Below are 27,262 nucleotides of genomic sequence, written 5' to 3'. Positions count from 1 at the left end.
TAATGCCTTCTCCTGAAACAGGGTTGTAACAATTTAGCTTTTATAAATTTACTTACAAAGAATTTAGCTGTATAAGTTAAATGACATAATTCAAAATGTTTACTTTACAGGAAAATATAAAACTCAATTATTTGTTTGTTTAAATGGTAGATATAGAACTAGGTAATAGATAGAAAAAATAATTATTAAATATATTTCAGTTATCTAATGGTATTACGGACTGAATGTTGCCTCCTCAAATGTCATGTGTTGATGCTCTGACACCTAATGTGACTATATTTAGAGATAGAGGCTTTAAAGAGGTAATTAGATTAAATGAGGTCATAAGGGTAGAGCTCAATCCAATATGACCAGTGTCCTTATAAAAAGATGAGGAGATACCAGGAACATGCACAGGAAAACCCATGTGAGGGCACAGCATGAAGGCAGGTCCTACAAACCATGGAGAGAGAGGCCCCTGAGAAACCAGCCTTGCCAGCACCTTGATCTTGGACTTGAAGACATCAGAACTTCGATACGTACATTTCTGTTGTGTCAGCCACCCTGTCCCTGGTATTTTTTATAGCAGCCCATGCATACCAATACAAATGACAATTCAAGAAGAAAAATATTATAGTGATATAAAAAGAGAAAAAGGTAGAAAGGATGAGACAGATACATTCATAGCCACAACAGAACACATAGGGAGATGCAATGAATTTAGACATCAATACAGACACAGTGTCATGATGTCATAAAATAGCATGTTGCAATATTTTAAGAAATTATTGCTCAAGATGTCAGAATCACAAGTTTTCTCTACCATTTACATACAGATACCTTAGAACTTGCTCTGATGAACAGATGAACTTAAGGTGAAGCCCTGATTCCATTTTCAAGTCATAGATTCCGATGTTCTTGTTTAGAAAGCCCTCATTGAGAAACCATCGATATGCGCTCATGAAATTGCCTTTGGATTTTTTAGTCCTCTAATTGTCATGGTCCTAACAAGTGTCTTCATGGAGGACCACTGACCTCCATAATATTTTCTTGATATTCTAAGTACCATTATGAAAATAGTTGCTACCACATTTGGGGCAAATGGTTGAGATTATTACTTTGGCTATTAGTGCTCTTGAAATAAAAATTAATACACATATTTAGGAATTAAGGTGATCAAAAAGGTTTATATAAGATACGATAACAGAACTAAAACAGTGCTTCAGAAAAAAAAAAGATGAATTTTAATAAGGAATCATTTTAGGACTAAAATAGGTCCACAGTAAAAATTTCACATAATATCAAAATTAACCCAACAAGTTGCCAGGAAAATGATAACTCAACTCTACATCCAGTTTTACAAACACTTACGGCACTATATTCCGGAAATGAGGATCCAGAGAAACTAGGCAAACTGGAGTCATGAGTCCCGCGGGAAGACCTCATTGACACAGTTCCTCTCCAATTGCAGAATGCTTTGTCTGTTAGAAATATCATTGCAGGTTAACACACTATTTATCCAGGAAAAGTACACACTGATTATACTGCTTAATATTACAAAGAGGAAAGTATATCATCTTTATGGCCCCATTATTCTGTATTAAAATCACATCTTGTCATCTAATCAGAAAGAAATGAAGTGATAGCATTGCAGAGAGGGAGACTTCAATTAACTGACTTCCTCATACAGGAAAGCCCTCCTGCTTTTATTGCAGACAGTGTGCCCATCAGAAAATTAATAGGCTCCTCCTTCTAACTCCTTGCTCTTTGAGAACAAAGAGGCTTAAAGCAAAGTCATATTTGTGACTAGCACTTAAAAAATAAACAGAAAACTCTTTCCCTGTTAATGGAAATACTTTTAAAAAATTCAAATTTATTATGAAGGCACACAAGTTTTTAAACTGCAAAGTAAATAAAATTATTAAAAGTATTTTAGCTTAAATGGTAATAGATTGAAGGGCAAAAGTTTAGCCCGCATATACCCCCATGTTGGTTCTGCGTTGTGCCAGTTGTTACATGGGATTTCTGGAGAAACTGTTTTTTGTTTTGTGTTTTTTCTTAATGAGAAGGAGATGTAAGATTTGTTTATTTCTCAGATACATGAATCATTTTTAAAAGGGAAAAATTCAGTTCAATTCTTCCATCCAAATGAATCAAACTACTTTTACTTTTTTTCTAATACCTATTCATATACATATATTCTTTCCTGAAACTGTCAATTTACTACAGTTATCCATGGACAGGTTAATTTCATATAAATTTAAAGAAAACTCAAAAGTAAAAAATTCTTTCACTTCTTTGTTTTAATTTATTTTCAGATCATAAATTAAGTGTCTCACAAGAAGGCAGAGTAGTAACATATAGAATGTGATTCTCTCTCAGGGATATCATAATCAAATCACACATACACATCCTAGCCCATCTTAATGTTATAGGTATTTCTTCCATTTCAGTCAAAAAGAGTTTCTGCCCTCTATCCAAAAGGCAAAATCTTTAGAAGAGGCTGCATAATAAATTGTCTATTTCAGTCACAACTTAAAATAAATGAATGAAATTTATAATGGAATTAAATGTCAATAATGGGAATATTCTAGAGAACCTGAAAATATTTGTATCTGAGAAGAGGAGAGCAAAGGAAAGGCCACACATGTTATACTTTGAGAACTCTTATAAACAAGAGTTCTTAGAAATGTGCTAGTCCTCACAGCTCTTATGAAGCTTTTTTAACTAGTTTGAAGCACTCTGACTCACTAAGTCTATCCCTGGCCCACCCACCTCCCTTAATGAACTTCTACAATAACTGTTTCACATATTTTAGATAATTAGGCTCTCTTGCCAATCTCCTTTTTAAATGTATAAGCTATTCCAGGGCAAGATCTTACTTGGAACTTCTCTGGGCTTCTAGTTCATTAGCAATGTGATTAAGCCAGCTATCTAAACACTGGTAAGCAAGAATTAGCCTCAGGAGGTCAAATCTCACAAGCAAAAGAAATCTTCCTGATCACTAAAGAGCCCAATCCAAAATGACACTAAATGTTATACAACTTATTTTGCCAAAAGAGTCCGGAGCATTTCAAATATTTTATCTTGTTTACCCACAAAACAGACTCACGTACTCTAGAAGGCCATGTATTATTTTCTTCCGTCTATAGGTATCAGGCTAGAAAATATAGCTATAACTTTTCCACTACAGGAAGCAGTAAAGCCTCCACTAAAATCCTCAAGGTAATCATTCACACACTGATGTTATGCTAATGACTCCTCCTCAGAAGCCAGGCACAGAAGGTGACATGCCACAAATTCTGGTTTATTCCTCAAAGTCAGTCGAAAGTTATAAGCTGATAGTTGGAAGAATACCAGTCATACATCAAACTAAATCTTCACAAACCCTTCATGGGAACCAACAATCTAACAGATAATGCCACAGAGAAATAAAGACTCCGAATTCTAGTGGCCTGGTGTGTGTGTGTGTGTGTGTGTGTGTGTGTGTGTGTGTGTGTGAGAAAGAGAGAGAGATAGAGAGAGGGAACTAGCAGTAAGAATAAAATACTCTGAGATTAAACAAATGGGGAAAATACAATATCAGAATTTGGAAAGGAGCCAAGATGGTTCTATCAGATTAACAAGGAGACATTAGCTAAATAGTTGCTAATCTTGAATGTAAAAAAAAAAAAGTTAAATAACTACCTATTGATGTCTTCCTGTCTTTCATTTCCTCAATACTTATTTATAGTCCTTTTGAAAAATATTATTACACTGCTAGCTCATGTTATTTTGTTGTCTTCTGCATATCTTATTTTCCTATCTAGACTTAGAAGTCTCACTTGCTTTGTATTCCCCCCAAAACTAAATGCAATGCTGTGCCCCAAGCATATGTTCAGTGTATGCCTCTAGACCAATTTGGCACTTACTGAAAGGACAATCATCAAAACTGCTGAGTGAAAGATCCAATACAACGCAACTGGCATAAATATCTGAAGAAATGGAAAAGCCCTAAAAAATTTTTTTAGTTCTACTTTTTTTTCAGGGGCCAAATGTTATTTTTCACCAGACCATCTTCCCTCACTTTCTGGCATCATCATAATGTTTATAATGGCAATAGTTTTCAAACATATTTTAGTTGGAGGTGGCTTTTTATTTTATTTCACATTTTTATTCAAATTTACATAGTTAACAATGAGCCAATTATTTACACAGTTGGAAGATATCTCAAATCTAATAAGCATCATTATTTAGGAAACTTGAATTACTCAGATGTTTGACTAAAAACTGGTAAGATCATACAGTACAGCGATACTGCCATGAGAATGAAGAAGGAAGGGAGGGAGGGAGGAAGAATTCCTAGCTAGTTAAGATAGTCTCCACTTCTGTACTCTTTGTAGTGACAAGCATTTCCTCCTTACTGCAAATGGGTAGGTTGGTCCAAGTCACCTTAATATCAACTGAAGATCCAAAAACCATAAAAGTCAACTTTTTCAAATTTACTGTTTCAGAAACCAAATGTCCATCAGAAATAGTGTATGCAGCTGCCTGGCACAGAGCTGGAAAAGCCCCAATGAGAGTGTGATGTATCTTTACGAGGACTTGACAGAGCCCAAGCCACCACTGGCCTCAGTGGCCCCCGGTCCCGAGAGCCTCTTTTATGCCAAGCTCGTTGTTTCCCTTTTATCAATTCCCTTGTAATAATTAATTCTTTAAGTTAATTGCACATGCAGTTTTAATCTGTAGGTAATTACAAACAATTAATAGTTAGGAGACAGAATTAGCAGTTCTTGGTCTGATTATCTATATAATTAAAAGGGGTGGTAAACTAGAGTTGACAAATAGCATCTTAATCACTTGAATAATCAAACCCCAGAAGCCTGCTTGGGCAGCTGAATTCCATCTGTTATATCAGTTCAGATTTTAGATTCGGTGACTGAAATGTCCATTTAAATCAATTCATATTGTTAATTTATAGTCAAAAATGAACAATATGTACTTTAAAATGACAAACTATCTACCTTCCTTCACTTGTTTATATTGAGCTATTTCCAAAAGGATTCAGTAAAAATTTTCAGTGAGCTGACTGTATATCTACCGGATACCAGATAATATTCATGGCTCCCAAATATTATGGCCTAAGAAATCTAAGAAACGTGGATAACTCCTTTTGAACTATGTCTTTTTAATATTTTAAAATGTGTGCTAAGTGACGGCAAGTAAGATATACCTTTAATCCTTTTCCTGGCTATCTGTTGAGATCAGTTGTTTGTAGAAACAAAGCAAATACTACTGAGTTGGCCAGAAAGTCTGTTTAGTTTTTTCCATAAAATAAAAGACATGTTTTTCATTTTCACCAATAACTTTATTGATGTGGATATTTTAAGTATGTCGGCTATCTCCTGCTATTGCCTTCTAGTGGGTAGAGGCCAGGGGTGCTGCTAAACGTCTTCCAATGCATAAGACAGCCCCACACCAAACAGTTATTTGGACAAAACGGCAATAGTACCAAGAAACTTTACAAATCATTTTTGACACGTTCAATCAGTCACAACATTTTCTCCATACACTGCACAAATCTTGTGTGTATGTGTTTCAATCTTTCTTGAAATAATAAAGCATAATACAGTGAAAATGTTGCATATTTTTTCCATCTTCAATATTAAAATGGCTGCACAAAAATTCACCAATTTTGATTTTTTTTAAATGCACACTGATATGACAGCTTTCACAATACAACCTAACAAAATTGTTTTGAATGAAGTTAAAGACAACCAGGCATTATTAGAGCCATCGTTTGTTTAGAAAAAACTAAAGAAACTTTTTGGCCAGTCTAATAAAGCAGGATAAGGTTAATGTGAGTTAAAATATATATATACAAGAACTTTATTCTGATTAGGATATAATACAAAACAGTGGCATTATCGTTACATAACTGCATAATACCTTTCTGAATTGCCACGTATTTGAGCAAGTTTAGCAGATGCTCCCAAGCTCATACTGAATGAAAAACGTTCAAAGAAAATCATGATTTCTGGCTCAGTGTGGCTGTTAATTTCAGCTCAAGGCAGGACCCCGACAGCCTCACTAAAACACCATAGCTCTAAGGAGAAAGACGGAAATCTTAAGGTCACAAAAAACTAAGTCTAAGCACCCACCAATTTGCAGATGAGGAAAAAATGTTCTTTAATTAGGATGCTGAATTGAGGAAAACAATCAATGACCTTTGCATAATAAAAACCCCACCCCTCATGAAAGAAGTTAGAGTCTTAATACCCCCCAAGGAATAAAAATAAAGAACAAAAAACATTTCTCCATAATGAAGGTGCTGTATTTTGAAGCTCCAGTTCCTTCTCTGCACCCTCATCTATCCCGATCCACTTGGACAGTGCAACTTTAAAAAAACAGCTAGAAAAGGAAGTAATCCTGACTGTAGCAGTGCCAGGATTTAATAGTTCTATTGGAAGGAAAGAGCTCCGTTCAGAGGGAGAGACTGGCAGGACTTTATAACAACGCATAACGGGTGTTGTAATTTTTATGTGCTGAATAGCTAAATGTAATAAAGAATGAAGGAGTGGAATAGGAAAGTCCCTAGCTCAGCAGAGCCAGACTGTTCCAAGAGGATGTTTGCAGGTTACTGAGAATTAGGTGGAGAAGTGGGCATTGACTCCTGCTCATCAAACACACAACTGAAAAAAGTAATAGATGACCCAAGCGAATGTAGGGCAGAGTTGAGAAAAACCCACGTGTTCTATCTGCTATCACTCATTTTGTGTGCATCGATTTCTCCTTATTCAGGGCAGAGTAAACACATGGGGTTTGCATTCGTCCTGGCAATGCTCACAAACATTTATTGAGAACCTGGATTGCTAAATACTTTACATACATTAACCTGCACAATAACCTCAAAAGGCGGATGCTGAGTTTATCCCCAGTTTATCAGAGGAGAAAACAAAACTAAGCCACCTGCCTAGGTTCAGAGAGCTGGGAGAGTGGTTCTGCGAACCCAGGTCACACTGAATTTGAAGGACATATGACGGTGACACAAGGGGCAAGGTCCCTGTGGTAGACTGAATGAGCAATGGCCCCAAAGATAATCATGTCCTAATCCCTGAAACCTGTAAATGTTAGCTTTTATGGCAAGAGAAACTGTGTAGATGATTAAATTAAGAATCACCAATTATCCAGGCAGGCCCTCCATGTACTCGCACGTGTCCTTACAAGAGACTTCACTACAGAAGAGGAGAAGGAAATCTGATACAGAAACCAGAGGCTGGAGAGATTTGAGGAAGAGATCACAAATACAAGCAGTATTTGGTAGGAAGAAAAAGCAAAAACAAACAGACAGACAGACACAGATCCTTCCCTAGCCTCCAAAAGGAATCAAGCCCTGGCTGGTGAGGCTCAGAGCACTGAGTGCCAGTGGACACTTAGTGGACAGTGAGAATGGCAACATTTTTCTGTGCCAGTGGACCAACTCTTTAAAAGCAATAAGGAGGAAATAAACTAAACTTTAAAAAATAATAATATTGTAAATAAAAATTGAAATGAGAGTTTTTAAAAAGGCAGAAATACAGGAAATCTGAAGACATAGTGGCAGAATTAAAATGTACTTCAGAATTAATAGGGATGTTAGAGACAGTACAGAATATTAAATGACTGGATTTGGCAAGCACTCCTAAAATACAGAAGAAAAGTATCCAAAGATGAAAATTACAACAGAGAAGATTATAGATTAAAGAAGAGAAAAGAATAAATATCCATCAATGGAGTCATACACATTACTGAGGATGAAACCAGAACAATCAGAAATAAAGAAAACATACACTATTGAATAATAATTTCCTGAGCTAAAAAAACAGATGTGCAGCTTCTCAGTATTGGGGTTCATTAGTTTTTTAGGAAAAATTAATTAAAAGAGGTTTGTATACAAGTACATTCTGCTAAATCACAAGAATAAGAAAATTTAAATTCTAGAAATACAAAAATATTCATACATATTTAGAAAGAAAACATTTCAAAGGTGTAAGACTATGTTTGTTCCCAAATTTCTTCTAAGTAACAGCCAAAGAACCAATAAGTAGTAGAACATCACCAACCAAACTTTCAGGAAAAGGAAAGATGTGAAACAAAAATTTTATAACCAAACTGTCTTCAGTGTATAAAGGCCAGAAAAATAATGCATTCTCAAATATGCCAACACCCTGAAAATATCAGAAAATTCTTGACTTTTTTTTTACTTAGACAAACACTTATCTGAAGAGCAAGACATGAATCAAAATTAAGGATGAAAGAATTTAGAAGTCATGGTATAACAGCACAAGCCATTCCCCTAGGAGCCAGTGCACAGTTCGAGTAGGACCACATGCAGTCACACAGATTCTGTCAGGACTTAAAGCTTAGTCCGGCCAGGCTTCACCTCATAGTCTCTTTTCTGCTTATTCTACTTTCCCAGGAACAAACAAATTATTTCCTAAAGTATAAACTTGAACTCAGAGTTTAAATGAAATGGCCTTTCAAATGTAATTTTAGTTTATTATGATCCAAACCAATAACTAATGTCTGTCATGCACTTACAATGGCTAAATGTTTGGAACATGTACCCAGAGACCCAGTAAATAAGACAAGAATAATAAAGAACAATACAATGGCTATTTAACTTTCACAGAACCTAAATAGTGACTTTTCTCCTTTTTAAATATTCAGATTGAATCACCTGAATTATGACATGTTTTATATCATAGGAACAATCTCTGAGTGTTCCTATTGCACTCTGTTGCTTAACCACTATATCTGTGTGTGTGTGTGTGTGTGTATGTGTGTGTGTGTATTTTTTTCCTTTCCTGGAAAATAGATTGTAGGAAATGCCCAGAATTTATCAATGAGTATTTGTGGGTTGGAATCTTAAAGGACTGTAATTTCTTTTATGATAGTGTTCTATATTTTCCAACTTTTCTGCAAATAATTATAATTAACTACATTTTAGAGAAAAGCATATTTAAAATAGGCTATATAATTTTAGGTAAAAACAGACAAAATTATGTAGAAAAGCAAACTCTGGGAGAGCATCACAGAACTTTAGGGACATTAACTTCCAGGGAGGCATGAGATTGAGACTAAATTGTACTTTTCTTTCCTAACAATGACATTTCATACTTACGAGAAGAAAACACTACTTAAACTCCTTTTAACATATACACAAAAATAAATGTTTTCTTTACATTGCCCTCAATGTACTTTTGTGGGGTGGATGGGAACCACAGCCTCTTTAAAGAGTCCAAATGTATCTCATACTCCCTTCCCAGGATGTCAGAGGCCGTCTACTGTGTCGCAGCAGCTTTGGAAAACTTTGCATCTCTGGCTTAGAAAGTAAAGATTCTTGATGAACTTCGAGAAAAGATCCAGGTACCAGAACTGTCACAGCTTCGCTTCTGCAACGCAGAGGCGGCTGGGTGAGGACGTGACCTGAAAACGCCTCTGGGTGGCAGCTCCCCGGCCATCTGAGCCAGGAAGCACCCCGGCAAATACAGCCCCGGCTCGGCAGCGGACTGCGTGCTGCCGCGGGGCGGGGCTGCGCCTGGTGCGCTGGGTCGTCCTCTGGAAACCGCGACGCCCGGTCCGGAACGTGTGCTAACAATGTGGAGCACATGCATTTTAAAATGAGGTGGATTGTGCACGTTTTACAGATGACATGGATGTTATGTTTATAGGCAAAAGAAAAGAGAAAAAAGAAAGACAGAGGTCCAAGGGGATAGTGGATATGGGGTGATAATTCAGTGGAAATGTGCCACTCTCCACTCACTCCCCCCCACAGGAGAAAGTAATTTTTTGTCTCATATAATTCTAAGTTTTTTTAAATTAATTCTTTCAGGTTTATTATATATTGATGTTTGGACCATATGGATCGTAACTATTTTAGTCACGGTTTTGGTGGCCACACTCCCCCGTGCTTGATGAAAATGAAAATTTCGGAAGTCAAGTTGTCAGTAAGAGAAGGCTTTTAGTATTCATACTTTCTTGTAACATCCATCTAGCGGTTCCTTCCATAAGGAAATGATCTGAAATAGGCCAAAAGATTCTTTAACAAAAATGTTTATTATAGAGCTATTTGTAATAATTATGCAAACGAGTTAATTATGCAGACTGTATACTTGAGACTGATTTCTTAGAAACACAGCCTTGCAAAGCTCTCCCTTAACTGGCACTGGAAACCTGGCAGGTAAACAGTTCCCTTCACCAATGTAAGACTTTCCTAAAAGATAAGGGCGCATCACTATGTCTAAACTGTGCAAACAATATTGTTTTGCAGAAGAATATTGGAACATGCCAAGCAGAGGATGCCTCTGTCACCATCCCCCAGTCAAAGCCTTGAGTGCAATCTCTCATGAGTTTCTCCAATAGACACCACTTCACACATGCTGTGACTCGTTGCTGGAAGAATTAAGTGCATCCGTGTGGCTCACTGCAAGGGGACTCTTGAAAATTGGCTCCTGGTTTGCTCTGGACTTCACTCCATGTGCCTCTTCCCTTCCTTCATTTTGCTTTGTATCCTTTCACTGTAATAAACCTTAGCTACTGAATATAGTAGTGTGAATATAACTACACACTGAGTCCCATGAGTCCGCCTGGCAAAGCACCAAGCCTGGAGGTGGTCTGTGGAGCCCACAGCACAACAGCAACATTGGCAGCAACACAAACGTCCAGTAATAGAAGACTGGTTAAGTACATTACAGCGTGGAAGTGCGCTGGATTATTTTATAAAAAGAAAAATTTTGCTTATGAGGATTTTTACAAGATAATTATAATACAGAAAATGGAAAATGTCATGCATCTTATGATTTAATTATAACAAAACATCCAAAAACAAAATGAATGTATATATATATATATATATATATATATATATATATATATATATATATATATACTACTATGCTGAAAGTGACAGTTTCTGGTTTGATCAAAATTTTGCCTGCATGCTTTTCTTTTGCCCTGACTTGGTTGAATGTGGGGTTCATACATCCTAAGTATCTGACTCACGTATGGCCACCTTTTGAGGAAAACTATCCTAACTGGGTTCTTTTTCAATGCCAGTTGCTGAAGGACTTAACCTATGGCTTATCTGTTTCCTGAGCTTTAGAGGATTGAGTTAGGAACCAGTGCACGAGCTGAGACAGGCACATCTGAGTGGGACAGGAGAGGGTAACCACGGTGAACACATTTGGCTCCCAGTCTGCCCAGTTTGGTCTTCACACCAAATGGAAACAATGTGACACAATCAAATATTACATTTTAACAGTTTCAATGCTAAGTGAATGGACAGAAGCAGAGTCAGCAACTCCTCCACTTCTCTCCAAAGCAGGCTACTAATCCCAGTGTTGAGAAATCTGGGTCACAGAATGACTGTGGGGGGCGGGGAAGACTTGCCATAACGCCTTCACACAGGTGCCCCATCACTAGAGGTATAGCGCATGCCACTCCCTCTGAGTTATAAGGGGTCTGACATGAGCACTTGGCTTTCCAGAAGATCTCTATTAGAGATACATTTGCTCTGTAATATTAAAGGGTGATTGAGCTTTGGTAAACAAAACCTATCTACAGAATGTTCTGTCGCAAATCTTTGGTATTTTATTTATTCACAGGTTATACATGAGCTAGAATTATTGTGTGAATTCTGGAAACAGCTGGTCTTTTTAGAAAATAAAAACAAGAATCTAATTCCCTATGGAAGATTTTTAATTTTAGTTATTTCCATCTGTCTTTGATGATTGGCTTGTCCAAAGATTGAAGTTCATTAATGCATCATTATCTTTACTAACAGCTCATTAAGGCAATACATTCAAGGGAGGAAGTAAGATTTTGGTGACAAAAACCAAAATGTAATTACAGAAGAACACTTTAGCTCTGCTTATGTCTGTATATTTATTCCCAATGTCTTACTCCACTCTGTTCTACTCTCCTAGTCATATAGCTAGGAGAGAGCTAACTTGTCACTACATAAGGTATAGACCATATATGGTTGCTGGCAACTTAACAAAATCACAGGCAGAGTACTGTAGAGAATTAAACTGAAAATTCCTGTAAGTACAAAGAGATTCACAAAGACCAAGTCCATAAAGCTACAGCAAATACCACATATAAATATAACCAACAAGATTAGTGAAATAAGCTAACAAGAACTTTCCATTATGATGATTAACATTCAGCAATTATTGGATTTAAGGATTAGCCAATTTCTACCTGTTCTTTTCAGTCCTTTCAATCATCATCAGAAAGGAAGCAAAGATAAAACATAAATGTTTCTCCTTGTTAAAAATATAAAATCTAAGTTCTGAGTGAATGATTAAAAATCTGAATATTAATATGTTAAATTTTATCTACAAAGCTCAGTAGCCATGTGGACCCTGTTTCCATTGACTATACTAATAAAACATTTCACAGATGCTCTGTCTTCTGACTCCTACACATCAACAGATCAAATTCAACAAAATTTGATTCTTTTCAGAAACATAATATGTATTATTTAGCAGCAACTTTAAGAATAATTGAGGACAAAATTAAGTTTATTTATTAATTTATCTTTCAGTTTGCTACCTACTATGCCCAAATATGAATCTTTCCTCTAGTTAAAGTGTTCTACTTGCCTTAACCAAAAAGAGTGTGGAAGTCCCAATCATTTGCTAATGCCATTTCTCTCTACCTATGGTAGTTAATTTTATGTGTCAACCTGTCTAGGATACAATGTCCAGATATTTGTCAAACTTATCTGGATGTTGCTGTGAAGGTATTTTTAGATGAGATTAACATTTAAGTCTGCTCTGAGTGAAGCAGATTGCCCTTCCTAATGTGGGTGGGCTTCATCCAACCAGTTAAAGGGCTTACAGAGACTGGCCTTCCCTGAAGAGAGAATTCTGCCAGCGGCGGCCTTCAGCCTCAAGCTGCAGCATCGTCTTCTGCCTGGTCTTGAGCCTGACAGCCCCCACTGCAGGTTTGACCTTGCTTGCCCCTCCATAGATAAAGAGCTAGCCATAAAATAAATCTCCCTGTCATTGGGGGGTAGAGAGAGAGAAAGAGAGAGTGACTTTAAGAAACATATATGGAGGAGACAAAAGATATAAATATGTTTACCTATATGTCCATCTATACCTCTAGGGAGAGAGAAGGGTCTTACTGGTTCTGTTTCTCTGGAGAACCCTGACTATTACACCCTCATGACACATCCTAACCAGTCTCCACCTTCCCAAACTCCTCAGACGCTCAAGGCCAAGCCCTATCTCTGTCTTGTTACTCATAAAGGAATGTGACAAACATGATTACAAAAATAACTTTGAATCCACTCTAATTATTAAAAATGTAATTAATTTTCCATGGTTTGACTCTTCAGTGTCAAGAAAAGTGTGCCTTGCAACCTCCTCCCTGATGGGACACAGCAACATGGACGCCCATGAGGCGAGGAACTGCTTGTCCACCACTGGACAGAACGCAGCCCACTGCCTGTGTGGCGGACCACCTTTTCTTGTGTTTTAACGTAGCCACAAGACGGTAACTTATTTATAAGGCCTGACAGGTATCTAAAATCTATTTATATTCTTATACACCTAGCAGGGCATTTTGTATGCTCAGTTTTCAAAGCATTAAAAAAAAAACACCTTTAATCAACATCCCCTTGTCTTAAAAACTTCAGGTGGCACCTTTACTTCCATTGTGGATACTTATAATAAACACCTTATCCCTGTAAAAGATGGAACCAAAAGGATGTAATGACTCTATCTCCATTTGAATAAAGCCTTTATCAAAATATGACCAAAAATGTGGAATTTGAACAATTACTGGATATTAGTTGATATCAATTTTACTAATTTTTAGATGAAATAATGATATTTTGGTTGTGCTTTAAAATGAGATCCCTTAAAGCTTATAATAAAACTGAAAAAATATCTATGAATAACTACCAAGGAATTTGCTTCAAATAACCGAAGCTGACAGGGGAACTGAGGGAGTACATGAGTGAAATGGCCACAAGTTCCTCCTTAGAGAAGCTGGGTGATGGGTATGTGTGCATTCGTTACCCTACTTTATTTATTTCTGTATATATTTATGCTTCCTATAATAAAATTATTTCATATGTTTATTCCAATATACATACATGTTAAGTCACAAAAAGTGTGAATTAAATAGCTAATCATCAGGAAAAGAGAGCAGGCCACAGAGCAAAATATGAATAAAATACTTTTCTATCTGGCAGGATCTGGTATTAAAAAAAAAAAAGGAGGAATAGAATTAGACAATAGAGTCAAGGAAGGAAGCTCATCTAAGCAAGTCAAACAGCATTTTTGTTGAAAACATTGTAAAATCCTAGGACAGAATGTTCCTCAAGTAAAGCAGAGCATCGGAAACTTGTTTATTGTTCATCTTTTCCACTAGAATATCAGCACTACAAGGTTAACAGCTTTTGCTATGTTTACCAGTGTCTCTCCAGCAACAGAGTTTACGTACTAGGTACTCATTAAATATTTCTCAATTATTCCTGTATAGAAAATATGCTCTGACTACCACCCCAAGACCATAAACTTATCAGTATTACTCTATCAGGATGAAAATTCATTTCAAAAAATCAGATTTTAATTATGTATGAACACATCTATTTAGCATGTTAAAAATAGCTTCTATATACACCATTTTATTTTAGCTTCGCATCCAGTGAGAAATAGATAAAACAGGGATTACCTATCCCATTTTATAAAACTGAAGCTCAGAATATATCAGCTACCTGAGATTCCAGCCCTGTTTTTTAACTCGTGATCCTTTACTCTTTCAACCGAAAAACTATCTGTATGTTCTTTTTAACTTAGATTAAGTTGGGATATCATTTTCATTTAGTATTATTTCTAATAAGACAGGAAACAAATTCTAAGAAGTTGAGCCCAGGGCCAAAGAAATGAGAGAAAGGAAGTCAAACCCATTTTGTGGACTTTTCTATGCAATATTAAGAAATAGCATTTCAAAATCCTAAAAGATATGTAGCCTTCACTTTAAATATACAGTCACCCTCACTCTAACAATGAGAACACAGCCAGTCTACAAAACAATAATTCGTTTAGTCAAAAAGAGAGCTGAGGTCACAAGCAACCTGGCAAAGGGCAATATAAGGTCGACGAGCTCTTCCAAGTGGAGACAGAAAACAACTTGCCTTGGGCAAACCATGGGAGGAAGAGATGACCACGCCAGAAGGAGGCAAGAGAAAAAGGCTGAAATTTTCGTAAACCTTTAAAGGCCAAACGTGGCCTCACTAAATAGCAGAGAATCCTCGGAAGCCTAGACACCTGGGGTGTCCACATCCACTCTCCTGCTCTTTTTTAAAGGCTTCCACTGAATGCAGATGAGAAAGGTTGGGACAGGGCAAGAAATCTGAGAGCGCCCTCCTCTGTTATGCAGTGGGTATAGCTGAGGTTTGGAGGTTTGGAGGTTTGGAGCAGAAGAAGCCAGAGAAAGCTGTCCCCAAACCAGACACTGCCTGAGTGCAAGGTGGTGACAGGCTGCTGTTTGGGGACAGCCAGGAAACTAAGGTCAATTTATAAAGCCACTATAACCTGACAACACAGCCAGACAAGGGTAGTACAAGAAAGGAAAATTTCACACCCATGTTCTTCATGAACACAGAGGCAAAAATCCTTAACAAAATATTAGCAAATTAAATCCATCAATATATGAAAAGCACAATATATCATGATCAATTAGGTGTGGCCCAAGAATATAAAGTTGGTTTTACATATGAAAATTAATTGGTGTAAAGAAAGAAGGAAAGCCTACCTTTGGCAACAGCATGGATGGACCCGGAGAGCATTATGCTATACGCCAGGTAGTAAGAGATAAATACCATATGATCTCACCTATAAGTGGGATCTAGTCAACAAAACAAGTGAGCAACATAGAACCAGAGACATAGAAATAAAGAACAAACTGACAGTGACCAGAGGGGAGGAGGGTGGGGGATAATGAGGGAAAGAAGGGGAAGGGTCGTCAAGGAACACGTATAAAAGACCCCTGGACAAAGACGACGAGGGGTGCAGGGAGGATTGAATGTGGGAGGTGGGGGTCAGTAGGGCAGGGGGAGAGTAATGGGGGGGAAATGGGGACAACAGTAACTGAACAACATTTAAAAAAGAAAATTAATTGGTGTAACTTGCTACAGTAATATACTGAAAGAAAATCAAATAATTATTTAAGTACATGTGTGAAAAACGTTTTACAAAATTCAACATGCATTATCATTTAAAAAATTTTACAGCAAACTGGGAAAAATGAAAACTTCCTGATCCTTACAAAGGGAACCTACAAAAGACTAGCTAATATCATGCATGATAGTGAGACAGCGAATGCCTAAGCCTGTGATATGACACAGGACGGGATGTCTGCAATCAGCATGGTGCTGGGGTTTCCAACCAGTGCAATAAAACAGGACAAAGATACAAAAGAAGACACATAGTTTGGGAAGAAAAAAGAAAAGCCACCCTTATCAGAATGACATGACTGTATATGTAGAAATTTCTAATGAGTCAGGAAGAAAACTAGTAGAACTAGTTAAGTAAATTTATCAGTGCTGCAGTGTATAAAGCAATTTAAAAAATCAATTTATTCTACTGTGTATAGTACGATGAACAATTAGTAAAATGAATTAAAAATCATTATTATTTGCAATAGCTTAAAAAACTAAACTATTAAAGATAAATTTAACAAATAATATGTAAAACTTTACATAAGTATATAATTTACAAAGTATAAAACATTGCTGAGAAAGAACAGAAGACATGATGACATACACTATGCTCAAGGACTGAAGACAATGTCAAGATTGCTGATCTATATCCCTCAGTTAATATAGTTTCAAAGTAATGCCAATATAATAACAACTATAAAACTCTCATCTGATTCTCATATTTACAATTAGACATAGATAAAAGAGGGATTTCCACATACTCCCATTATAAATTAGATGAAACTATGGTTTAACCTTCTTTTACTATTTTTCCTTATTTGCAATTCCTCTTTTCTTGTTTAACTATTTTCCTCTTTGATTCCTTAAATTCTATCCACATTTTCCACCTCTATACCATCTTCATTTAGGGCTTTTGCCTTAGTTAAGACTTTCACATCCAAAATCCTATCTATTTTTAATTATGTACTATTCCAGAAACACTAAAAATTGAAAAGATTTATAAACACCATTTTAAAAATTCATGTTTTACAAGTTATATGTGGAAAAACACTTTAATTTACATACACTTAAATGAAAATGATTGGGGGTAATTAAGATAATGAAAAACATAAGAACACTTTTTAATAGTCTGTGTGTTTTTTTCTTTTTATGAGTGGAAACTAAATGGTCTCATTTTTTAACACAGTTAGAGAAAATGCATCAGTCTTTGAAATATTTCTCCAATATATTTCCAAACCAAATTTTGCCCAACAGAGGAATTTAAACCAAAAATTAGAAACCGAGCAAAAAAAAATTTCATAATATTTATCTTTATTTCTATGCTTCAGCCTTCTATTCCTTAAGTTAGATGAGCTTGCAAAATATTCTATGACATGTATAATTTTCTATGGTCATGAACTATTAATTTCAATTTTTAAAACTTATGCCAGAGAAACTACCTTAGGTGTAAAAAAGGGAATGCAAATCTGGTTGGAAATTGCCTTTAAAAAAGGAAAATTAAGGAATAAATAAGATCTTGCATTTTTTGTATAATGAATATTAGTTCAAAAGTCACTGAACATAAATTAACCAACAATATAAGTTTGGCTGTTTATAGACAAAGATAAGTTCTCCATGTGCATATTCAAGAAGAATTGGTCCAAAGAGTGAATACAGAGAAAAATCACCTTCATAAAATTCTTTCACATAGGTTTACTTTACAGAACAAAGGGTACAAATAATTAATATGACATTTAATAAATGACACTTTGAAGAACTGCTTAAGCCCCAGTGAATCTTCAAGTCAAACCACCTCAGCTTTTATTTGTTTTTTAAGCCATAGAGTTGTACTATATTTGGCCAGCATAGTTTCACTACCTCATGTTTAAAAGATTCATATGCATAAAATGCTTGAAAGAAACATCCCTTATAGATACTATATTTCCCAGTGGACATAGCTTAGCACAAACTGATAAAAAATGAAGGGCCATAAAATAGGAAATCCATTTTCATGCCCATTGGTGTGTAATTGCATAGATTCTTTGAGTAGTTGCTAAAAATTAATTCCAACTTAAAAGCATTGAAATATTTTACCTTTTGCAAGCAGTCAAGAATGACAAAAGTATTCTTTTTCCCCTTTAGCAAAGAACTGAAATTCCGTGATCTCAACAGTTATTGCCTTCATCCGTCTAAACTATAAACCCTTCTCATGCACTGCACAGGAAAATTTGGAGCTCCTTCAAAGTTCAATCATCCACATACAACAGAGATTCTCATTGGTTTAAAGAATATTTTAGAACACTAGGATATTGTTCCAGGATATTAAATTTGAAGAATGACTGACTTTGGTTTCCCTATGAGTCAGGACACAGTAATGAATAGTTCTCCTTGATTTAGGATAGATTCAAAAATATATTTAGGGCACACAAACATGTCTACTGGCCCATAAAATTTATCTCACACTTTGTCATATGTATGAGAGAGAGAAAGCACGTAAGTTTTTAAATTAGGAATAAGAAGTGTGGTGGTTACCTAGCGGAATTCACATACAACACAGTACCTGCCCTTGAGGGGTTTACATTCTAAGACATTTATATTCAATAACAGAAACCTACAGATCAGTACTTGCTCTTTATTTTACTTTTTTCTTTTAGTTTTTAATTTTTTTTTACTTTTTTTAAAATCAGAAGTGTTACTTACCACAGCCACACTCAATCAGGCAAACAATACAGGGTGGACCAAAAGTCGGTTAACTGCTGTTTGTATGGACAGTAACACAATAATAAATAAAGAAACAATAATATAAGAGTGAACTCTGTTTTGCGCGCTCACAATTGCAAACCTACTTTTGTCCCACACTGTACTTACTAAACCATAGGGATAATAACAGAGTATGGTTTTCTTCACTGCCAAAGGAATTATTCTACCTAGTATTTCAGTTCAATACATGATTTTGATTTTATAATCCACAAACCCAAAAGGTATTTATTTCATATTTCCTAGGTGCAGCTAAATGCTGAATGCTTACTACATGCCAGGCATGTGCTTAGTGCTGAGAATACAAGATGAACAAGACACAGCCCCAGGTTTTGAGAAGTGCAAAGTCTAATAGGGAAAAGTAAACAAACACAATTTACTGCCACTTTGTGGTTAAGTTTTTAATGAATCCACATTGTGGAGGTCCACTCTGAGATGAAACAACTCTAGGAGGAAAGTCCAGAAATAGCTTCACAGATGATGGGCACTTGAGCCAGACACTGAAGGATGATGAGTAGATCTAGCCAGGGGTGGAAACTCTTCTGTTCCTCAGAAGAGGACAGCCATGGTAAAAATGAGGACTGAGGGCTTGAGATCCACATTCGCAAGGCACTCAAATACTCTTTGGAGATCTCTGAAACTTAGTACAGAGCACTGTATAGCCAGACAGGAGGGTGCAAATGGAAGAACACAGTTAAAATCCAAAAGTTGCCCATGACATCCAGAAAGATTGGCCAGGCAAGACAAGACTGGGTAGTCAGGGATCATAACAATTTTTTTAACACTGTGTCCCTTTCCTAGCTGCTATAACTAGAAACACCACATGAAGTTCTCCAGTGGATTAGCCTTACTATTCTTACTTTAAACTCCGAGTTGAAAAACTCTGCCTTCCTCGTGTAATGTTTCCTAGCACAATTTTATGATACTGATGAGATGTTCAGGATCTATCCTTTGTATTTCACGGCTTCTCTGATGATAATGTATTTTTAATTCTGTGTAGCCAAACATTTTGATTTGCCCAAGATGGCCTCTGTTTTAGGATGAAAATCCATAAATCCTGAAAACCTCTCCAGCCCAGGGCCAGGTGGGTCAATTGGTCACCTTAAGATTTCCTACTCCCAAGCCTTGAGCAGCACATATACACAATATGGCCTTTCCTAGTGAATTTGTTCTCTTAAAAATCTACTAATATGAAATGTAAGATACATAAAGAAGACCACAAAACATGTTACATGTACAAATTTAACCAACAGTGGACAGTACGAGAAACAACGTATGCGCCACACCCCAGAATCCTTGCTTGGTTATCGAAGTACTTCACCTCCCTCCCCCAAGAGCTATTTTCCCAACTTTTCTTACAAATATTTCTTTGTCTTTTAAAAGTAAATTTACTAATGGTATTAAACGATAAATTTTAGTTTTACCTTTTTTTTAACTTGATCTACCAAAATACTTTTGTATTTTGCTTTTCATGCTCAGTGCTGTTTAGATAAAACTCACCAATGTCTCTACACGTAGATGTAGCTTATTCCCTTTCTTGTTACATACTCTCCCCTTGGATGCATTTATCCCAATTTCCTCATCATTGTATTGTTGATGACCTCTGAATTTTCTCCAGTTTGGAGTTATTACAGACTACGCTGCTAAGGTCACTCCTACATGTGCCTCCAGGTGCACACGTCCCAGGGGTTCTCTAGGTTGTGCCAGTGAAAGCGTAGCCCATGGGGGAGCAGAATCCTCATCGTCTGGGAGATGTGGGTGCTCAGGTCCCAATCCCGGCCTACTGAGTCAGAATCTCCACTGGCACTGAATTCAGCTGCACATTAAAGTCCACGTGAATGATGTGCAGAACAGGATGAGAAGCACTGCACTAGCATATAAGCCCAGGAGCAGAATCGTTCCGGTTAAGCTTTACTTGGCCACAGCAGAGCGTGAGCACTCCCAGCCCTCCATAGCCTCACCAACACTTTGTACGGTCAGTCTTTTACACCTATAATTATCTAGTGGGCATGGTCTGGAATCTCCTCAATTTCCTTTGTATATTTCTAATTACTAATGAGGCTGAGCATCTTTTTAAAAGTTCATAAGAGATTTGGACTTCCTCCTTTTAAACTTCCTTTCCCAGTCTTTTGTCTAGCTTTCTATCAGGTTGTTTCTCATTTTCTCCTTAGTTTGAAAAAATTTGTTTTATACACTAGGTTTTAGAGAATTGTTAGATATATGTATCAGAATTATTTCTTCCAATCTGCGGCCTAGCTTTTTACTCTTTATGGTGCATTTGATGAACAGAAGTTCTTCATTTTGATACAGGTAAGCCAATCATTTTTTTTCATTTACATTTGGTGATTTTGTGTCTTGTTAGAAAAATCCTTGCCTACTCCAGGGTCCTAAATTTATTGCTCTACATTGCCTACTAAAGTTAAAAGATCCATATTTTTAACTTTTTACTAACACATAAATCATGCAGGAGATTGGACCTAAGAATTCAGCTTAATTAATTTTTACAAATATCCTTGTCAGCTATGATTAGATTAAAATCAGAGCATTTCTGGCCACCAGAAGCCCCTTTGTTGGTCCCCTTTAATACACTCACCCCCTGAGAGGGAAGTGATGTGAGATATGTCCAATTTTGCCTTTTCCTGTGGGGATAATTAATTTTTATACTAGAGTGTATTGAAAAAAATCCCTTTCCTTTGTTACCTCTTTAGAATACCAAATATATACGTGGGGTGCAGAACTGTTGGGAAACTTGCAGCCACGGCCTGGCCTGATGATCGCCTTCCACAGCCCTTGCAAAAGCACAGCCACCCCGGGCCTCCGCTCGCACCGGCTCCCTGGCTCTCTCTGCTCACCCATCTTCTTCCAGTATGGGCCCCAGGCGTTCCCAGCCTGCCACCCGCAGGCGACGCCCACTCCCGCTGCATGCCCTCATGCCTGTGTGCCTGCCCCCCGCTGAGGCTCACATGCCACCCAGAAGGTTGCTTCGTGCATTCCTGGTGACTATGGACCAGCTCTGGCCCTGGCACGTAGTGAACTTCTCTGCTTTCAGGGGCGACAACCGCACCTTCTCCAGGGAGGTCTGAACCCCAGCCTTCCGCAGGGAGGCCCCTTCCAAGTTTCCACTCCTGGATAGTCTCTCTCAGCATTAGGGTATCCTACAGAATTCTCTTATCTCTCTCTTCTCATGGCATGATAATTTTATTAAACTCCCCTGTTTTAAATTACTATGTAGTATATGTCTCCTGCCACAAATCAAGTAATGCCTGGAGCAATCAGAAGTTGGGACAGACAAGAATGGATCCCTCTGAGACACTTCAAAGAGGGCCTGGCCCTGCCAACACTTTGGTTTCAGACTTCTAGCCTCCAGGACTGTGAGTCAATAAATTTCTGTTGTATTAAACCACTGAGTTTGTGGTAATGTGTGATTATGGCAGCCCTGAAAAACCAATACACCCTATTAAAAGGTTATTTTTAATTTTACACATCATCAGTAACTTTTGAAGAAGTTATAAGACTATCATTTAATATAAAAGAATAGATAGGTAATAATAATATAATAAGCTTTATGTTAAAAATTAATGTATAAACTATAGTTCTTTCAGAGAAGCTTCCTCCTTGGAAGCTTCCTTCATTTTCTTTAGTCATTCAAAATATCATTACACCTTTCAGTTTGTAAATTCTGGAATTAAAATACAGTTTTGCCCCTTCTTCCCTTGGAAGTAGTCTGAAACCAATAGTAAAAATGAAAACTCAAAAGCAAATTTTCTCAGATGAAAGGATAAAACAACCACAACTCTGAAGCATATTATGTGAAAAAGAGTTTCAATATATAAATAAAGTTAAATGGGAGTGGAAGAAGAGAAGGTTACGGATGCTCACAGTTTCAGATCTCAGACAATGCAGAGACTAGCTCCCTAAAATAAGCAGCCACAGCCTGCGGAACAAGTCCCTTTGTAAAAAAGATGGAACTAAGGTGCTTATTCTATCAGAGAAGCACTCTGGACTACATTTACACAAGGCTGCATGAAGCTGGGAAGGTAAGTTTGAATGAAAGAATCACACAGATGAGGCATATTGTTAGGATTCAACCTCCTTGATGCTAAGGTGAGGAGAGACAGGCAGGAGTGTGAGCTGCCCTTCAGAGTGGAAACGAAGTGGCTGGGGAGAAGCAAAAGATGGAGGAACTCGCGCATGCACACAGACCTGTGTCATTAAAGGTGTTTCTCATTCACCTGGACACTGCTCCGGCCACTCCCACTCACAAACCTTCTACACGAGGCTGGTCCAGGAAGAATGTACCACATTCAAAATAAGTAATAATTTTTTAAATAACTAGCATAAAAGTATACAAAAATTCTGAGACACAAATAAAATGGAAAAGGTGGTAAAAACATGACTGACAAATACCATGAGAAAAACGTTGCCAAAAGATGAAAATTATTGCCACAAGCCATGTAAATATTTTGGCTAAACACATTACCTAAGGTTTTGGGAAGAAAAAAATGTAATTGCTCCTGTTAAAAGAACCCCCAAATAAAAGAATATAAAAGCTTAAGAAAGATATAGTGAAACAACAGAAATGACCACTTGAGCTGATGGATAAAAATAAAACCATTTACAGACATGAAGACAAACTATGAGCTGTTGCAAACAGGATTGGCAGATGTAGACAACATGAAACACAATAAAAAGGAGTATAAAGGGATTACAAGAAAAATGACAGACACAGGAAAGAGACAAAATAAGAAAAGAAACAAAATAATAGAACAAAACATATTAAAGACATAGTTTAAGATGCAATTACTGAAATAAAATAGGATTAGAAATTTCAAATTGAAGGACATACTTTATATCAGGAAAGAATTCGTCACAATATGATATGCTCACCAAAACACATCTCAGAATTATTATGAGGGTTCAAAATCAAGGATCCTTTGAATAGCCAGGCAAAAACAACAACATAAAAGGCAAAGCCACAAGCTACAAGGCAGTGGAAAAATGTCTACAAAATACTCAAGAAAAATGAGTGTGATGTAAGATTTTTATCCTAGCCTAGATGACAGAACCAATAAATAAAATAACTAACGAAAACTTTGAGAGGAAAAGAAGTTTATAAATGATGTAAGTAGCTGATTTCAACATCTTTTATTTGTCAAGGGGAAGGATAGCATTTGGAATTAGTAAATCACATGATTAAAAATAGATATAAAGTATAAAGGTTTGGGTAAGAGAAAAACATATTTAGTAAAATTTGCTGGTGGATGAAGGAAGGGAAGAAAGGATAAACAGATGCATGCAAATCCCATTATTGTTTATGAGAGGGAGTTATAGATACATGTAAAGAAAATGTGTTTCCTACTTATGAAGGATTATCTGCCATGGGAATTCACATGCTGTCGCAAACAACTAGAAAACTAGACAAAAGATTCATCTTAGTATAAACGTATAATACTTAGGAAAATGCAATACTCTTCTAAGGCTAGAAAAGCACCCATGGAAAGAAACAAGAACACGGAAAAAAGTCCATGCATATATGACATTTAGTATGTGACAGAGACGGTCCTGAAGACCACTGGGTGAACGAGGGACTTCTCAGTAAAAATTTCTAGGGCCACTGCGTGTCTCTAGGACAGGAGAGGAGGACAGAATGAGAAGGGAATGAAACTAGACCCTTCTCTCTCCGCTTGCACAAAAATCAACTCCAATAAATTTAAAAATCTACAAGTAAACACAAAAACTATAATAATTTTTAATTTAATTTTTCAATTACAGTTTGTATTCAATATCATTTTGTTTTAGTTTCAAGCGCACAGCATAGTGGGTAGTCAATCAGATTGTCTTGGTGTTCCCCCTGATACTTCAACTATATACCTAGTCCCCCACAGAGTTATGACAGTATTATTAACCATATTCTTATGCTGTATTTTATATCCCCATGACTACTTTGTAACTACTAATCTGTACTTCTCGGTCCCTTCATCTTTTCCACCCAGTGCCCCTACCCCATCCCTTATGGCAACTATCAGTCTGTCCTCTGTATCTGTGAGTCTGTTTCTGTTTTGTTTGTTCATTTGTTTTGTTCTTTAGATTCCACATATAAATGAAATTATATAGTATTTGTCTTTCTCCATCTGACTTATCTCACTTAGCTTAATATCCTCTAGGTCCAGCCATGCTGTTGCAAATGGTAAAATTTCATTCTTTTCATCATCTAGTAATATTCTATTGTATATATGTACCACTGCTTTTTTAACCACTTGTCTATTGATGGGCACTTATGTTGCTTGCACAGCTTGGCTATTATGAATAACACTTAAATGAGCACAGTGGTACATATATTCTTTCAAATTAGTGTTTGAGGTCTCTTCAGATGTATACCCAGAAGTGGAAATCTTTAAAAAAGATTCTAGGTATACAATTTCATTTTTAATTTTTTGAAAAACCTCCACACTGTCTTCCATAGTGGCTGCACCAGTCTGCATTCCCACCAACAGTGAGTGAAGTTTCCCTTTTCTCCACAACCTCACCAACACTTGTTATTTGTTGACTTATTGATGATAGCCACTCTGACATGTGTGAAATGATATCTCACTGTGGTTTTAATTTCCATTTGTCTTATGACTAGTGTTGTTGAGCATCTTTTCATATGTCTTTTGGCCGTCTGTATGTCCTCTTTGAAGAAGTTTCTGTTACAAACTATAATAATTTAGAAGACAACTGTGGATATTAGTTCAGTGACCTTTAGGCATCAAAGGACTTTATGTTTTACAAACAAGATACAAAAAGAAATAGTCCTAAAGGAAACACTGATAAATTCAATTTCTTCTTGTCAAAAGACACCATAAAAGAGTGTATAAAGACAAGCCACAGAGCTGGAAAAAGAAATTTTAACACATGCAATTGACCAAGATTTAGTTTTGAAAATTTTATAAAGAATTTTTACAACTCAATGAGAAAAAGGAGAAAACCCAAAAGAAAATTAGTTTATAAAAAGTATTTGAAAAGATTTTTAAAAAGAGGAACTCCAATTGGCCAAGAAGCATATGATAAGATTGCTCAATCTCATTAATCATCAGAGAAATGAAAATTAAAATTAAAAAAATTAAAACAGTGAATTCCAATTGATTGGAATAAATGTATAAGTTTAACATTTCCAAGAGCTGAAATGGATGTGAAACAATAGAAATGTTCAAGTTCTGTGAGGGCAAATTAGTACCAACCTAGAAGTACAGTTTGACATTATTGAGAAGTTGAAGGTATATGTAACCCATGAACCAAAAGATTCTCTTTTTGGTATATACCCTTATATATGCACAACCAGACATGTAGACCATAAAAATCCTGAAATGAAAACAACTCAAATTTCCATCAAGAATAGACGAAAAACTTTATGATACATTTCTAAAATGGTATGTTGTACTGCAGTGGAAATGAACAGGCTACAGCCATAAGCAGCAGCCAAGACAAACAAAAAAAAAAAAAAACAAGCAATGTTGAACAAAACAGGTAAGATACAGAAAATACATGCAGTATAGTTTAATTTATATAAATTTTTCAGAATAGATACAAATAATTTACCATCACTCTAGGTGTTAAAAGTAGAGAGAAAAGCCCGGAAATTGTTAATATAAAAAGAAGGCTAATGGATAACTCTGAGGAGTGAATAAGAGTATTCTAGGTAGGAAGAGCCAAGGTGGGGGGATGGGACAGGGGCTGATGACTAGGTGCTGAGAATATTCTATTTTACAGCTTGGGTAGTGCTTGCACAGGGTTATCTTTATAATCGTTCATCACATTGTACCAGGTTTTCATTTATTCCGCAGTCTCTCTCAGTCTGCCATGGTGTTCTTATTTACTGTTTACTGCTGAGCTTCCTTGAGCTGAGGATACTGGCTGGTCAAGCGCAAACCCTCATAGGTGTGTGGGCCATGCACTCACCAGACTCCCCTTGCTCCTGCACCCAGGGGGGTCCCTGGGGCAGAGGGAAGCTACAATCACTGGGCTGGACCCTAGGAGCGTGTGGTCAACACCCTGTACCTGGTGGGAGGTGAGACCAGTTAGGAACCAAGGCTCCAAGCTTACCATGCAGGTGCATTACCCTATTAGATTCATTTGCAAACAACAGACTTAAAGGCAAAATTATTAATAATTTCAATATGATGAGCACAGTGCCTTAAAACTACAAGTGCTGAGCCCCTGTTGAGGATGGAGTCCTGTGTGACTACAGGGTCACACATCCATGAAGCAAGCTCTGCATCATATATACATGTTATCTACACATGCGGGCATGCATATAATAGTGTGCAAGTGTATGTGTGAGTATAGAAAAGAGAAGAACAAAGAAATCAT

General features: G+C 36.7%; 1 protein-coding gene across 1 annotated transcript in view; it reads right to left on the bottom strand.

Annotated features, from left to right (window-relative positions):
• The window catches only part of IQCM (IQ motif containing M), a 317,441-nt gene that overhangs the window by 150,450 nt on the left and 139,729 nt on the right, over positions 1-27,262 (bottom strand). Inside the window, exon 9 of the mRNA XM_054595688.1 lies at positions 1,351-1,460. Within this exon, the coding sequence (XP_054451663.1) occupies positions 1,351-1,460 (110 nt within the window). The remainder of the gene's footprint in view (positions 1-1,350; positions 1,461-27,262) is intronic.

This window comes from Pteronotus mesoamericanus, unplaced genomic scaffold (genome assembly GCF_021234165.1).
Source record: "Pteronotus mesoamericanus isolate MK-2021 breed Mesoamerican mustached bat unplaced genomic scaffold, CSHL_Meso_final contig_163, whole genome shotgun sequence".
NCBI lineage: Eukaryota > Metazoa > Chordata > Mammalia > Chiroptera > Mormoopidae > Pteronotus > Pteronotus mesoamericanus.
The sequence above is the reverse complement of the archived record's forward strand: the minus strand, read 5'-3'. Positions and strand labels throughout refer to the sequence as shown.